This window comes from Eschscholzia californica, unplaced genomic scaffold, assembly GCF_041429995.1.
Source record: "Eschscholzia californica isolate CP2 unplaced genomic scaffold, dmEscCali1.0.p SCAF_3, whole genome shotgun sequence".
Lineage (NCBI taxonomy): Eukaryota > Viridiplantae > Streptophyta > Magnoliopsida > Ranunculales > Papaveraceae > Eschscholzia > Eschscholzia californica.
This window is the reverse complement of record NW_028238420.1, coordinates 536,875-552,621: the sequence shown is the minus strand read 5'-3', so window position 1 is coordinate 552,621 and position 15,747 is coordinate 536,875. Positions and strand designations below refer to the sequence as shown.

The following is a 15,747-nucleotide window of genomic DNA, read 5'->3' as shown; positions in this document are numbered from 1 at the left end:
TAATCAGAGTTCCGTTCTATTAAACATAATACACGATCAATCGTGACACACAGACAAAAACATCAAAACGAAAAGAATATTTAAATCAAAATCATTAGTCATCATCTTTGGGCCAACACTGCATTTGAAGGTGGGCGAAGATCATGGTTGTTGGTGACTGAGTTTCAAATAGAAAAATCTCTATAGATGGGATCCGTTCTAAGGGATTGGGCACACAATTTTTTAGGGCAGAGAAAAAAATTGATACTGTCCGATGCCTCAACAAAATTATGACCTCGTGAAACAGTTGTAATGAAAGAAACATACTTGTAACAGTTTGTTGTGCATCTATTCCGAAAATCCGAAGATTATTACATATTCATTTCACGGTATAAGTGGGATCCAACTTTTACTGATTTGTGTTAATAGTTAAAATGATTTATGTTAAGAGTTAAAATAAAGTAAAAGTAGGAATGGACTTTAATGTCCTAGAATCCTTAAAGGTCTTTAGGATCCGAAATATTTCCGATGATAACAGTTAGAGCAAGCCCAATCAAAGTGGGTTGAGTTCAGCCCAAGCCACATGCTTCAACCACCTTTTCTCTGGGTTGAGCTTAGGCTCGAACCCAGAGAAAAACTCAGTCGATTCTATCTTTAGAGTCGACTGGAAATTTCTGGGCTCTCTCAAATATGATCCTTAAGAGTGCCAATGGTCATATTTTGGGTCCTAGTTAATAGGATATGTTACATAAGGAGGATCGAAAATAGGAGATCCGGCGGTCAAGATAAGTTGCAGAAATAATATACGTGTATGTACGTGACGGATCGAGAAGACGAGATCCGACGATCAAGAAGAATTCAGAATATTGAAGATATTTGAAGATATATTGAAGATATGTGAAGATTTAGTTTCTTATATTCAGAATATCTCTTGTAACTATCTAATGGTAATATTAGATAGATTTTGTATTATTTCCTAGTTTAGTAATCAGAAACTAGGAAACCCTAAACCCTAAGTCATCTATAAATAGGAGAGGGTTGTAGGAATAAAACTCATCGAGTTATGTCTGACCAATGTAACCGATCAACCCGCATACAATTGTATGTGGTGAATTATTAATAAAGAATTATTTCTCCGTGGATGTAGGTCTTGAGTATTCGACCGAACCACGTTAAATTATCGTGTCTTTAATTTATGTACATATCTCCGATTATTATATAATCGTGAATTTAACATGGTATCAGAGCAGGTTATTTGTTCGTGTTTTATGCTTCCGCAAAATTTCCAACACTTTTATTCGTTGTGACATAATTAATCGATCAATTACTTTGACGATTTTTTTTTCCCAAGTTTTTCTTGTGAATATCATATTCCAATGATTTTTTTTATATATCATTGTGATTCAATAATCGATAAGTTATTTCGTCGATTTCTTTTCCCAAGTTAATCTTGTGATTATTTCTCATCGGTGTTACAAAGAAAAGGAAAGTGCAGTCTTCATGGTTGGTTATGTGAAAAAAAAAAGGTATGTTCTATATTTATTTCAAAATTTCCAATTTTTTCTGATTTTTTCGAATTTTTTAAGACCTAAAATAGGTCTGAAATTAAGAATAGAATTTTCAGAACCAAAATCTCAGATCTGGTTTGTTTTCAGAGAACCGATCCTGTATTTATCCTGTTCTAGAACAAATTAAAAACCCGGTTTTTTTTAAACCCGCGACCAAACAACCCCTTAAAACATGTTGACCAGTCCACTGTCTCTGACCCGTGTTTTTTTACGCACGCTGACGTCAGCATGACGTCATGCTGACGTCATCTTTCGCAACTTCCTTTTACCCCGAACTTTAGTCTTCTTCTCCGACGACTGCATCTAGGGCTTTAAGCCGATTACTTTTCCGGCTTCATTCCTTCACCAGACGAATACTTCCCACGTCTTGGACCATCCTCAACCTTCAAAAACTGTTTTACCTTTCCATTTTGTGACAAATCCAGCGATCTTCTTTGGTTCAAATCACTCTCTCTCTAGAATCTTTCTGTCGGCTTCAACGAGTATGCTTAGATCGACTGTTTCATCTCTTCGCAACCACTTATCGACGAAACCTACACCTATTAGGTCTCTCATCTCCTCATGGTGCGACATCTTGTTCACGGTTTCTTGGAAACCCTAGAGTGACCGGAAAATCTTATCTCACCGGAACCCTAGATTACCACCAATAGGAGATCACAAAACTTTCTGTTTCTCTCGCCTTTGTTGACGGAGTCAACGACGTGGACCCATGACCACCTTGACCTAAGTCATTAGGACTTAAGAGATCAGTCAATTATTTTTGACTTATAATTGGTGCCTTTAGAACTTACTTGAGGCCAACTTATAACTTGGTTCTTTTCAACCTGCAACTAACCCGGACAACCAACCCTACCACTTCCTTCACTTCTCCTTCTTTCCCGTGAAGAAACCCTAGGGTTTGATCTTTGAATTTTCCGGCGCAATTTTCTTTCCCAATCGACTGTTCCCATCGATTTATACATCAATCTACTATCCACCACCGGTTTCCTTCCGGTTTGGTGATGAACCAACCTTATTTTTCTAGGTTCTTCGGCCAACGAACGACTCTTTCTCTCTCTAGCTTCCGATCACCACCGGTTGATTCTTGGCCGAGTTTGGTTGATATGGATTATACCATAGATGGATTAGTGGCCTCATACACATTAGATGTGATTTCTATCGTTTCATTTTCAATTAACTTTTGATTTGGGAAATCCAAATTTTGAGAAATTTCCAAATTTTGGAAAACCCTAATTTATAAGTTTCTAATTTCCCCCAAATTATATATTTGTGACATAACTTTTTTTGCCACAGTTTGTGTGACTAGTTTTGCCACAGTTTGTGTTACTGTTGGAAAATCTTTTTGTGACGGTCAATTGCTACAGTTAATAACTGTCAGAAAACTTCTTTTGCGACAGATTTCTACTGTCACCTATATCCAACTATTTCTAGTTGTGACGTACCTTTTTGTCACATTTCTCTTCTATTTGTGACACTAAAATAAATTAATTTTATCTATTTTGACTTTTCTTTCCCGATATATCCGTGACATTTCCAAAGTCATTTTTTTATGACGATTTTATTTCTCTACCTAAATTTTGGACTTTTCTTTCAACGGAGAAAGAATTCATATTTTGGATTTTAATTCCGGAATTCAACCGCGAACTTTTCATGATCATATATTTCTTATGATTATTTTCTTTATTTTCAATTCTATTTTGGTCTTTTCTACCAAATAACATTTTGGAATATTTCTCCACCGAATAGAATATCTCTTCAATGAATAGAATATCTCTATTTTTTCAGAATTATATCGATCTTGCATATTTTTGGCAATGAATTTAATGTCGACCATCTTTTTGGTTGTTTCTTCTCCAATATTTTTTGGCAATTACGACAATGATTTCTTGTCGATTTTAAACAAAACAACATTATTTTGTTGTCACTCCTAAAGTTCATACTTGACGTTTTTATACGACAAGATATTGATCATCACAACCTTTTAGTTGTTGACATTTTCTTCATACAATGACCAACTTTACACACATGAGAAAAATACATGTAGTTTCGTTGTCATTGATTTTCGCTCAATTTTTTGACCGCAACTACCAACCTTTTGGTTGTGACATAATCATCGTTCAATCATCTTCCAACGCATCCACAATCCAAGAGTTGCAAGAAGACGAATACGACGAATCAAGAAGTATTTCCTTTTTCTCTCTCCAAGTCGGACACTTCAAAATTTACGTGCTCCAACTTGCGGGGGGGTAATAGGATATGTTACATAAGGAGGATCAAAAATAGGAGATCTGGCGGTCAAGATAAGTTGCAGAAATAATATACGTGTATGTACGTGACGGATCGAGAAGACGAGATCCGACGATCAAGAAGAATTCAGAATATTGAAGATATTTGAAGATATATTGAAGATATGTGAAGATTTAGTTTCTTATATTCAGAATATCTCTTGTAACTATCTAATGGTAATATTAGATAGATTTTGTAATATTTCCTAGTTTAGTAATCAGAAACTAGGAAACCCTAAACCCTAAGTCATCTATAAATAGGAGAGGGTTGTAGGAATAAAACTCATCGAGTTATGTCTGACCAATGTAACCGATCAACCCGCATACAATTGTATGTGGTGAATTATTAATAAAGAATTATTTCTCCGTGGATGTAGGTCTTGAGTATTCGACCGAACCACGTTAAATTATCGTGTCTTTAATTTATGTACATATCTCCGATTATTATATAATCGTGAATTTAACACTAGTTGAGTTGGACTAAATCCAATTCAACACAGATTGGAATTTGGACCTTGACTGTTGGATCTCTATAAATAGGGAACCAAATTATTTTTTACATAATAGTTATTGATCTTATTCAATTTAAAATGTAGTAATAATATATCCATGGTGCATTTATGTCAGGTAATGATCTTGGTTCATTATGCGCATGTGCATTTACATGCAATAGTAACTGAATCGCACTCTTTTCTTGTAGTAATTCTTTTTTTGAAATATTGACTACAATTGTCTTACAAATTGTCATTACGAAGGCATTGGTACATCGACATGATGTGATAAGCACGATAACTGTCGAAATACTACTGTCTTAAAGGCTGACGAAATTAAATGACCTAACAGAAACTACTTTATTTACACCCAAATTTTATATTCCTGATTTTGTACTTTCATGAGATCGAACTTGGGACCTCTGGATTGCAGAGTATGTGCCTTTACCAACGGGTGTACCACTTGTTCCCTCCTGTGTTTTTTTTTTTTTACATTTGTGATTTGTCCCACCCAAAATGGTCATAAACCCTAATCAAACCCATCACTCAAATTTATATTTTAATAGTAATTGTAGTTCAATTTCCAAAACCTAATGTCTAATGACGTGAGTAATAATCTTAACAAAAAAAATGACATGAGTAATAATGGGAATCTGTGTTGGGGATATTATAGTACTTCTCTCTTCACTCCACAAAACACTCCCCACATCTTATAGGCCTTACTATCAAGAAGAAGAAGAACAAGTAGTCTAAGAAAATGCTATCAAGGTCGGTTAATGGTATCAATTGGATGGAAGGAGGAGAAGAACTATTTTCATTGACTAAGAACACTGAAGAATTAGGTTCTCTCTCTAACTTCATGTCAATGCTTGAAGATGATGACTGGTATTTGAACAACAATTATCCCTCCAACTCCTCCTCTTACCCATTTCATGAAAATCAATTCCAAACTAACAACAACAAAGACATTACCTTTTCTTCCCTCCTTAATGCCATCTGTACTAACAACAACCCTAACCCTTTCCAAAACAGTTCCAATTTCGGTTATAACTCTGAATTTCTTCCCCCATCACACCTTAACAACAAACCCCAGACTCCAAATTCTCCTCATCTTTTCATGGATAATAATACAACAGAAGAATTTCTTTCTGGGTTTACCACCAATTTGAGCTCTTTAGAACAAATGGGTACTTCAAATCTGACCTCTAATGAACAATTTACCCATTTGACTCCATTGCCTGAAAGTATAACCAATGTGTTCAATCCGACGTCTGGTTTCGAGGATTCTGGCAATTCCTCATTTCTGAATTTATGTACTGATGATGATGTAGGAGGGAGAAACCTAGGGTTAGGGTTTCTCGATTCAAATAATGGGCATGGGGGTTTCTTAACCATAAAAGGGAAAATGGAGATGGGAGAGGAAAAGGAGATTGATGGGTCGGATTTGAATTATGGGTCTGATGAGGAGGGCAATGAGAATACCTGCAAAGTTGAAGATAACACAAAGAATTGTAATGGCAGTGTTAAAAGAGGAGACCATAAAGGGAAGAAGAAGAATAAAAAAGGACTTCCTGCAAAAAATTTGATGGCCGAGAGACGTCGAAGGAAGAAGCTCAATGACAGACTCTACATGCTTAGATCAATTATTCCTAAGATTAGCAAGGTAAGCAATCACATTTTGTAGAACCCCAAGCCTTAGCGGTTATTCATATTGTCTCCGCTTTTAACATCCATGCGTATGCTCATGTGTACGGTTTTTTTTTTGACGAAAAGGCTTCACAAGCCCACCCAAAAAGCCTTCATACTTGGTAAGCTTAAGCACGCAGCATAACCTAGCCTCTGGACGCTTTCCGAGACGAATGGGTTCATCGAATTATATGCTTTATTGTTTTGTTTACTGAACAAAGTGACTGATATCCACCTTTGGGGGTTTTCTGAGGAAATGATTGATTCACTTTTGGTGCATGGCAGATGGATAGAGCTTCTATACTTGGGGATGCAATCGATTACTTGAAGGAGCTTTTGCAAAGGATTAATGGCCTTAACAATGAGCTAGAGTCGAGCCATTCTAGTTCTTCGCTGCCATCTAATTTACATCCTCTGACACACCCACCTATGCTACCTAGCCGCCGTGTCAAGGAAGAACTTTGTCCAAGCTCTTTGGCAGGCCCAAACGGCCAATCTACAATGGTATGCTTTCATCACCTTGCTGAAATTTTTGTACTATATTTGGAAATTGATTATTTGACAAAGATATCATAATTTAGTCAAATTTCACATTATATCTTTAACAGATGCATTAGATTTATCGTTTTGCAATATCAACAACTGCCTGACTCTGCCCATTCCCGGTTCTATGTGAAGGCTTTTAATTGGATAAAAACATATTTAATCTCATTTCCTTAATTTATAGGTTGAAGTTAAGGTAAAAGAAGGGAGAGATGTGAATATCCATATGTTTTGTGGCTGTAGACCTGGTCTCTTGTTCTCGACAATGAAGGCTCTCGATAACCTTGGGTTAGACATTGAACAGGCCGTCATCAGCTGTTTCGATGGGTTCTCGCTGGACATCTTCCATGCTGAGGTATGTGGACATCTCATCTTGATTCTTACAAGGAAAGGAAATGAAGATAAACCATAGTGCAGTTCATTGTTATTCTCCGTCTGTTTACGATATGTAGATTGCTTCAATCATGTAAAACTAACAGCTCCAAAGACTTTCAAGTATGCCGCTAAATATCCTTATAACAAAGCTCATTATGTTTTACTTTTCTTGTTTACGAAATCAAGCATCATAGAATCTTATTTCTTTTACTCGGTTAATAGACATTGTTGATTAACTGAAGGATGTTTGTGTTTCTTGACAATCACAGCTACCCAAGGAAGGCAACGACATTCTACCTGAGCAAATTGAAGCGATACTTGTCAACTCTGCCGGAGTTCATCAAAGGATGTAACATAACATGTAGCTGCTATCTTCACCTGTAAATGCAAGCAAGTCTTCGGATAGATCAGTCCATTCTCTTTAGGTGTTTACCTTTTGAGTATATTAGCTAGGTTTGGGGGCAATCCCTTTTGTCAAAGGTCGAAGCTGAGTTAGAAAAATGTTTCTTGTTCTATTTCTGAAGTAACTAGAATGTAGTCTTATCATAATGATGCATTTTGAGGCAATGAGGAGAGACAGACCAAGTATACTATATCCTTGCACATCAGATCTCCAATAGAAAAGAAAATGATTTTCTTGATGAGAAATTCAACCACGTCTGACAAGGTTTTCGATCTTGTGTGAGATTTCGTGGGGGATTGAATTGATCTAAACATCTTACAAAAATGCAGGGGCCGTCCTTGATCTGTTCCGCTTTTCTCTGTCTGTGCGAAGAATAAAGATAACAGAATATGCTATAACAAAAACGAGTAACAATTAACCAGTGAGGCACAAGCTGAAAAGGCATTAAAGTAATGAGAGCTTTATATATACATAATTCATTTATCCCATCTGAAATGGAGAATCTGTCTGTCTACTACCTATTAAAAAATAAAATAAAACAAAAAAACCAGCGAATGCTGAACTGCATAAACATATATTTCTAAAAGTGTATTAATAGGTGATCATCACTTGCTAGTGGTTTCTCATTTTGCAGATACAACCTAGTTGAAACTTGAAAAGAGACCCAATTCAATGGCTAAACCACCACATTATCTACTTGAAAACCTTTATCATCTAAATGGACCTGAATTAGTAGGGAATCCCCCCCAAGTCCATTTGCATCTTTCAGTCTAGACACGAATATCACGGACTTGGTTGGCAAAAAGAGTTAGATTAGAACTACTACTTATACTCATGCATCCCCCATTTGAACCCAATAACAAGAAGACGTAGCTAAAATCTTCTATTATAATTGTAGGAGGATACAAACAAAAGGCAGCTAGCTAGCTACCTTTGGTTCACATTTTCAACAGCTTGCGCCCCAACCCATGACCTATCATTTCAGCAAGGATTTTTCAAGAGTAGATGCGGCCGAAGATAATGGTACATCTTTTCTGTCCTTCCCACCACCCGTATTTTCCTCTTCGCAAGTTGGGGTTTCTTCCTCCGTCTTCTGGCTCAAAGTCCCTGGGTTCATCTTCTGGACCTCATCTCTAGTATAGATGAAGATCTTTCGAACCATACTACAAAATTCCCTGTTTCACAAACAAGTGTGCATGGCAAAATCTTTGTCAATTAAAAAAGATTTAAATCATCTTAATGTACAAAGAAGATCCACCAATAATGAACAGAAAATGGTCCGGAATACTTACTGCCAGGGATCATCTCCAACAAGCATCATATCACCCTCATTATCAGTATAAACCACCAGCCAAGTTTTGTTCGGGGATATCAATCCACCATTAAATTCAAACATCTGGTCTAACTCTATGATCAGTTCATCATAACTTTTGAACTTGCTAAGATCCACAGATCTCCCAAGAGCACTTCCTTGCATGTGAACCTGAAAACAGCATGTATATATATTTAATACTACTAGTCTCCGATGTAGTGGCCCACTATCAGAACACATGGATCAATGATATACCTTAGTGCAACTCCTCGTAGTACCTCCCTGCTGATTACTCTGGACATCTCCAGAATGCTGCTGACAAGGTCTAGGCTTCTCCTGCTCATTTCCCATAGCATCACTGTTTACAGATTTTGAGCCCTTCCAATGCTCTAATCCACGGTCAGATTCTAAATCATGCGACGGGTGCAACTTCGGACGGCTTTGACCTTGCTCACATAGATTAGTTGTGTGTGATTCTATTTGTTCAGATACAACAGGATTGCTGAAGAGCGAAATACCAAAAAGCTTGCAGTTTCCATCCCTTTTAGCATTTACAGCATTGTATTGCTCTGACATAGCAGGATTTGGTACCGAAGCTTCTCCATGTGATAGATCTTCAGGATGAGATTCGGGCCTAAGAGAAATCAACCAGGATAGTGGCTGCTGCTCGATTCTCGCAGTCTGTGTCTCGGTGTACCGACTCGATCCACCATATCTAACATGTCCGGACTGGTTAGATTGTACATTGCCACCTTCTGCAGAAACTTTAAATGAGTCCAGTATGTCTACTGAACGGCTTGTCGGCCCTGGGCCTGGGCTTGAAATCAAATCAAATGGCGCTTCCTTCGCTTGAAAATGCTTCTTCGAAGGGTTAGCATTGTCCAGGCTTTGGTCAATAGAAGGAGAATGGAACCCACGAGGGGACTGATCAGCAGCACCAAAAGCTGATAACAGATCGGTATACGTCAACTCATATTTCATTAAAGGTTCCGATTTCTCTGATTGAAATCTTCTTTGATTAGGATGAATGCCTGCTTTCTCATCATCTTGAAGGGGACCCCATGCAAGAGGCTTTTGAGCAGTATCTGGATCCTGGCTAAACCTGCAATTCGTGGTAGGGATTTCTTGACCACGAGTAACCCTTGATAGCCCATTTACAAGGGAAGGGTGTACTGTGACTTGAGAAGAACCTAAACAACAAACAAAGATGTGTTCAATCGTACGTTTATCAGAAAGTCAAACTGAGAAGATGATGGGCTGACAAACAAAATAATGGATTCCTACCTTCTCTATTAAGAGCAGAAGAGTCGGCTGATGGAGAGACAATGTTAGCACGGGATCTCTTTGGCCTGGACACTGGAAGGGGGTTCAGTGCAGCAGTGGTCAAGGCTGGTTCTACTTTCCATGGAGATACCCTCTCAGGGCGAGGAAATGAAGAAGTTTCGTCCCATCGCACCTAAAAACGGGAAAAGAACAAAAAAAAACTTTTACTTTCTGCATTTAGACTAATAAATTAATCAAGAAATTATTATTATTATTTTTATGACAAAAGAACGGCCCGAAACAAAACAAGATACTACCTTGAGGCTTCTCCACTTGGACCCAGACCACCTGTTGGGATCAGCATCTCCAGTTCCAATTATGGTACCAGTAAATCTGCAGTTTGCCACAAAGGGTGGTATTTGAACTTTTAAGGACTCGCATTATAAGGCAATAGTTGTATCAGTATATAGAGTAGCCAATCTGCAACAAGTAATACCTTTGCTCCGGAGCTTCATCACCTTCAAACCTCATTTTGAACCTCATCCCAATCGAGTGGTTCTTCTTCACAGACTCCATATACTGATCAAACGGAACAATGAACTCTTCCGGGCTTGTCCTGTAACAAAGTTCAGGAAAACAGCTAAAAGTAAGTATACAACAAGAAAAAGATATAGCAGATTGCATCTTCGTCCGACTTAAACATATACTTTCAAATGAGTATTGTATCAAACTTTCACAATAACAAAATGTAGCTTATCAAGAAAAGTCAAAATAAAAAACTAAAGGATAAATGAAGACTAATTCACAAAAAAAAAGTCAACCAGCTTATCTTTGGGACTAAGACTGATTATTTCAATCACTTGTTAAAGAAGAAGTATATCAGTTGAGTGACACACCTAGGTTTGTAATAGACATTAAACATGGTTTCTGTCGAGACAGCATGCCATGCTGTTGCAAGGACACCAAGGTGCATACTGTGACTAGATATGACTGAAGATGGAACACTACTTTGTTGTCTCATCGCGCGACGTACTCCAACACGAAGGTCCCCGTTTTCACCTCTGGAAACCAACTATTAGCTCCCAAACGGACATAAGAAAGTATTTGAATGAACACAAACTGAAAGTCATGAACCAACCTGAGAAATATAAAAGCATCCCCAGCGACAAGCCTTTTGGAACTAACAAAGACACTCCAACCACTTTGCAGCAGATGCCTCCTAGGTTGCCCTGGCAATTGAAACCCATGATAAGTAGAGGCAATAGAATTATATGAACAATTACAAAAATCAACTTGTGATCAACTTAAATCAAATATTAGTTCTAGGATGCCTGTAATAGCTTAGCATGTATACTATTGCGAACAAACAAATACTTCCAGAATGTATTATGAGGAAATTCACTTCTTTGGAACTTATGTGGGACAAGAGGCAGTCGAATACTAAAACAACAGAAGTACATCCCAGATGAAGAGATCGGTGAGCCGTTTCTTTTCACGTAATTAGCATCTAAATTATCTATTAAATAATTATACTAACTTGGAATTTCCTAGTCGATCAAAATGCAGCAATAAAAGACTATTCAAAAAGAGTTTGCTAGCGACAATATTAGTGTCAACTAAAGCTTGTACATAGAAACCATTTACAATCCCTTAATATCCGTTATTAGACATGTAAGAAAGAGAATGAATTTACCCCTAAATATATGGCGGAACCGCCATTCTACTCCATGCAAGTCCTTGGCTATCAATTCCTGAGTTGGAGGTTGCTGGGACATATCCTATGAAAAAAAAAATCAACTAGATTAGAAACAACCTTAGACTGGTTACAAGAAATGAACATATCCACAAGAAATGAGCCCAACCAGTGGAGGTAGACATTCATCTGCATGTCGTCGCAGCACAGAGAACCCACCATGGGTGCTTGTATCACTGGCTGTAAGAGTCTTACAGAAGGAATGTATGACAGGACGTGGTGGAGGAGAGGAAATTGGCTCCTTCTCCACAGAGTTCTCGTCTTGCTGGTGAAATTCAGAAGAAGGTTGGTTAAGATCCGGGTTCTACAAAATTTCTAAATCCCACAAAAACAGCAAAGCAGCTAATAAAACATAAAAATTAAGAGGCATACATTTCGTTCTGGAAGCAAACTCAGTTGTGCAAAAACCTCGTCGGTATCAGGCTCGGCCTGGAAGAAGGAAGAATACAATCAAATTCAACACAATAAAACCCTTAAAACCCTAAGCACTCAGAAGCTGAACCCTCTACTTCACCAGATATGAAAGTAAGAATAGGGTAGAACCTTCAATTCTACGTTGATTACACGGCAAAGAATCTTGGATGGAAGATTATAAACCGGCATCTGCGGATCGGCGACCTGATTGGTTGATGCTTCCACCTAGATCGAGATTAGGTATGTCAGTAACTAATTACTTAAAGAAAAATCAAAACCAAAAAACAGAAATACCAAAAATCAACCCAACCAAGACTCAACCAAGTAGCATTTTGTTGAAGCAAATGCGACTAAAAAGGTAGAACAATAATGAAGAAGAGGAGTCAACAGTTGGTAGCCTAAGTGGTTCCAAGGTGTTGACATAAACTCCAGAAATCCCTGGAGGTCTCAGGTTCGAATCCCAGAGAAGGTGGAATCTTTGGTTATTTGAATTGGGGTTATTAGGGTGTAAATAATGTTGTTGGGCTTTAGGCCATGTCTTGTTGGGCTATAGGCCCGGTTCTGTTAGTGTTTGAGTGGGCGGTTATTGAGCTTATCACATCTATGATGTATCAAGTGCCAAATGTAACGACATACGTAGATCGTAGTCGACTTCCAAAAAAAAAAATAATGAAGAAGAGGAAATTTAGGGGAAAAAAAAAGAAACCGACAAGATTAACTCTGGAAAAGTTCACATCATCAGAATAATAAACATCTCTGAAGCATGAAATTAGGGTAATTTAGGGGAAAATGAGCTTAAAGAGTTTGAAGATAAGTAAAATGAAGTTACCTGCTCGATGTGTCCCTGAGGGAAATAGAAAACTCGGTCTCCTATACGCGGTACAGTGACAAGAGGACCAGCACAAGCATGCCATAGCTCTGAGTAAAGACCGTCTTCTTCCGATACTGTAAAAAACCAAAAGATCATTTTAATTTTTAAGCAGCAGCGAGGAAATCTCATATCTCGTCGGTCGGAAAGAAACAAAGAAAAACTCACCGGATTTAGGTTTACCGACAGTGTGATGATGACTCTTGGGAGCTTCTGTAACACAACTCCTCGTAACTCCGGCATCGTTTGGCTCGGTAGAACCAGATGAAAAACTGTCTCCAAAACCTTTATAGCAATTTCCTTTACTTGAAACCTCAGAAGAAGCCATTTTAGAGAAAGTTTATCACAGATCTCTCATCTGCAAACTAAGGAAGAAGTTTCTCCGACGAACTACCGACGGGGAGGTTGATGATATACTCGGAAGAAATGTAAAATTAGACCGATCAAGTAAAAGAAATTCAGTTTGAAATCTCACTCAAAGCTTGTGTGTGTAAGTTTCTTCTTCTCTTTGATCTGTTTTTATCATCATCATCTTCGTATCTGACGTTTCACTTTCTCTCTCTCTCTCTAACTTTTGAGTTTCTCTCTCTATTCTGCTGCAACTGTTTTTGTGTGTGAAGAATGAAGAAGATGGAGAGGCTCAGCTTAACTCAGCTGTCATAAGACGAAACGAATAACCCAATTGTAGAGGGGGTACACCAACAACAGTGATGTCCACTTTCTTCTACTCCTTCTTGGGTTGGGTAACTAATGTGTGACTCTGTTTCAACCATGGTCAAGTTAACAAAAAAGGAGACTTCTTTTCATTTTAGCCCCTTAAAGATGACCCACTCACTAAATTGACCCACTAAAGATGACCGAGACCGTCTGCGACGAATCATGTATTAAGGCAAAGGGGAGAAGAGAGATGAATTCACAAATTTGGAAAGAGGGCAAAGGGGAGAAGTCCCCGTCATTTCTCTCAACGAATCTAAAAATGGGAAGCAACCCTCTGGAAAGATGGATATGGCGGGGTATGTTTCCAAGCATTGACGGTGGTTGTGGTGCGAAGATGGAGGAGGAGGACGGAGAATGAGGGATTTTTTTTCCCATGTTAAATGGCATGAACAAGAGTGGCGGGGGCGGGAAATCCATGTTTGATAAGGAATTTCATGTATGAAACCTATATTTCCTTAGGGGTCGTCCTGGGAGAAGTTATCGAGGGTGTTCGTTCTATTCTAAATCTAAACACATTGTCGCCCACAGTTTCCTTGTCAACACGACCCGCTAAGTCTAACGCGACATCTCCGTTTTTTATGAAGTATGTATTAAGGCGCCCCTTAGCTTTTGTGTTTCACTATCTAAGCATACCAGTAGGGCAACAAAAGGATCAAGCGTGTCGTCGACGGGTGGTCGGTCGCCCACCTGCCGACGTCTGTCGAATAAAAAAATGTAATGCGAGGGGGAATTAATTTTGAATAGAATAGTGAAAAGGAAAAAAAAGAAAGTGTAACGTTAACCAATAGTTTACTAATAAAAATGTCCAACACGGGTCTAAAATAGAAGCTAGTCATCTTTAGGGGTCCATTTTGGTGACTTTGTCATCATTAGGGTGTTAAAATAAAATGATCCCTCATAAACTCGGGAAACCAAACCCCGGAGCATGGTGGCAAACAGGCAATACATATACGGAAATATGGCGGGACGTTATCCGGTGCGTCGTAGTTAAGCAATGACGTTAAAGATGAGAGAGGGAAATAAACGGCGTTAGTTAACGGTAAGGAGTAGGAGAAAGTGGTTGATTTTGGGGAATTGGTTGTCGGGCTATTAACGGGCAGAGTAGTTGAGTTACTTATTTCAATAACAATCGGGTGCCCATATTTGATTACCATGATGCTCTGTTTGGCGCGGATTACGCTCTCAAATTTAATGTCTACGTGCTGGGGGTGCGCTATGGGAACACCACTCCTGACTCCTCATTCCACCCACCCACCATTTTTTGTATCAAATGGATGAAGTTTCTGTCATATAATTTGGTTGCTAATATGGGAGAGCTTGGTCCAGGCGATTCGATCCAGGGTTGTGATTAATAATGTAGAGATCCCGTACTAAATTCACTGATTAAAGTTGTTGTTTGTATTATCAGATTCACGCAATAACTTCCAAATAATGGTTTATGCGCACATTGTGATTATAAGCTCGTTACATTTGCCGTCTATAAAGATGACTACCAAAATGGGATGGGGATATATCTCCCCCAAATGCTCGATTTTTCTTGGAAATTAATAATAAAAATAAATGTAGACCTTTTACATTACGCAATAGTCCTACTATGCTTGAACTTCCCGTTAGAGCTATAAACGCGTGCCTCTAAGTGAAAAAAACCTTCATTAACTTTTTGAGGTGAAAGAAGTCATGTCTACATAACTGCATTTATCTAATTTTGGATCTTAAGTTTCCCGGCAATAACTTGTTCAATCAATCAAGAAATAATGTATAAGAAAATGGTATGGGCACATTTAGATATGATTGAAAATCAAATGTACATGATGTCGGTAGAATGTGAAATCTTTGTTCAATAAATTCCAGAAAGAAAAACAAAAAAGAAGAAATGTGTAATAAAATTAAGTTTGTCAGATATGCAAATGATAGAAGAACGATCACAACTTGCAAGGTTTATTTTGAAATTGTCAAAGATATACTAACAACTAGTCAACTATTATCAGTTCAACAAAAAAAACTAGTCAACTATTAAATTTATTCTTTTCATAGGAAATCATCAAAAATGTGTATGTGGTAGAAAGAAACCATATTTGCAAAAAAGAAAA

The 15,747-nt window shown here is 38.0% G+C and overlaps 2 protein-coding genes across 2 annotated transcripts; one reads left to right on the top strand and one right to left on the bottom strand.

Moving 5' to 3' along the window:
* The first annotated feature begins 4,920 nt into the window (after positions 1-4,920).
* On the top strand, positions 4,921-7,520 carry LOC147547421 (uncharacterized). Its single transcript, XM_086665544.1, has 4 exons — positions 4,921-5,986; positions 6,295-6,513; positions 6,737-6,907; positions 7,197-7,520. The coding sequence occupies exons 1-4, from the start codon at positions 5,081-5,083 to the stop codon at positions 7,278-7,280; spliced, it is 1,380 nt and encodes a 459-aa protein (XP_086521670.1). The 5' UTR covers positions 4,921-5,080; the 3' UTR covers positions 7,281-7,520.
* Positions 7,521-7,774: 254 nt separating this feature from the next.
* Positions 7,775-13,410, bottom strand: LOC147547420 (auxin response factor 2B-like). Its single transcript, XM_086665538.1, has 14 exons — positions 13,109-13,410; positions 12,902-13,017; positions 12,202-12,297; positions 12,031-12,087; positions 11,768-11,923; positions 11,599-11,683; positions 11,044-11,134; positions 10,802-10,966; positions 10,402-10,521; positions 10,223-10,298; positions 9,927-10,098; positions 8,898-9,832; positions 8,623-8,813; positions 7,775-8,505 (listed from the first exon to the last, which is right to left on the bottom strand). The coding sequence occupies exons 1-14, from the start codon at positions 13,266-13,268 to the stop codon at positions 8,307-8,309; spliced, it is 2,619 nt and encodes an 872-aa protein (XP_086521664.1). The 5' UTR covers positions 13,269-13,410; the 3' UTR covers positions 7,775-8,306.
* Between the last annotated feature and the right edge of the window lie 2,337 nt (positions 13,411-15,747).

What these genes read in the sequence shown, in the direction of transcription:
- LOC147547421 (XM_086665544.1), top strand. Translation starts at nt 5,081, where the DNA reads ATGCTATCAAGGTCGGTTAATGGTATCAATTGGATGGAAGGAGGAGAA. An exon ending in TTATTCCTAAGATTAGCAAG is followed by an intron (nt 5,987 to 6,294) that starts GTAAGCAATCAC and finishes GGTGCATGGCAG; the next exon opens with ATGGATAGAGCTTCTATACT. An exon ending in TGGACATCTTCCATGCTGAG is followed by an intron (nt 6,908 to 7,196) that starts GTATGTGGACAT and finishes TGACAATCACAG; the next exon opens with CTACCCAAGGAAGGCAACGA.
- LOC147547420 (XM_086665538.1), bottom strand. Translation starts at nt 13,268, where the DNA reads ATGGCTTCTTCTGAGGTTTCAAGTAAAGGAAATTGCTATAAAGGTTTT. An exon ending in CTCAGGGACACATCGAGCAG is followed by an intron (nt 12,298 to 12,901) that starts GTAACTTCATTT and finishes ATCTCGATCTAG; the next exon opens with GTGGAAGCATCAACCAATCA. An exon ending in CCAAGTGGAGAAGCCTCAAG is followed by an intron (nt 10,099 to 10,222) that starts GTAGTATCTTGT and finishes TCCCGTTTTTAG; the next exon opens with GTGCGATGGGACGAAACTTC.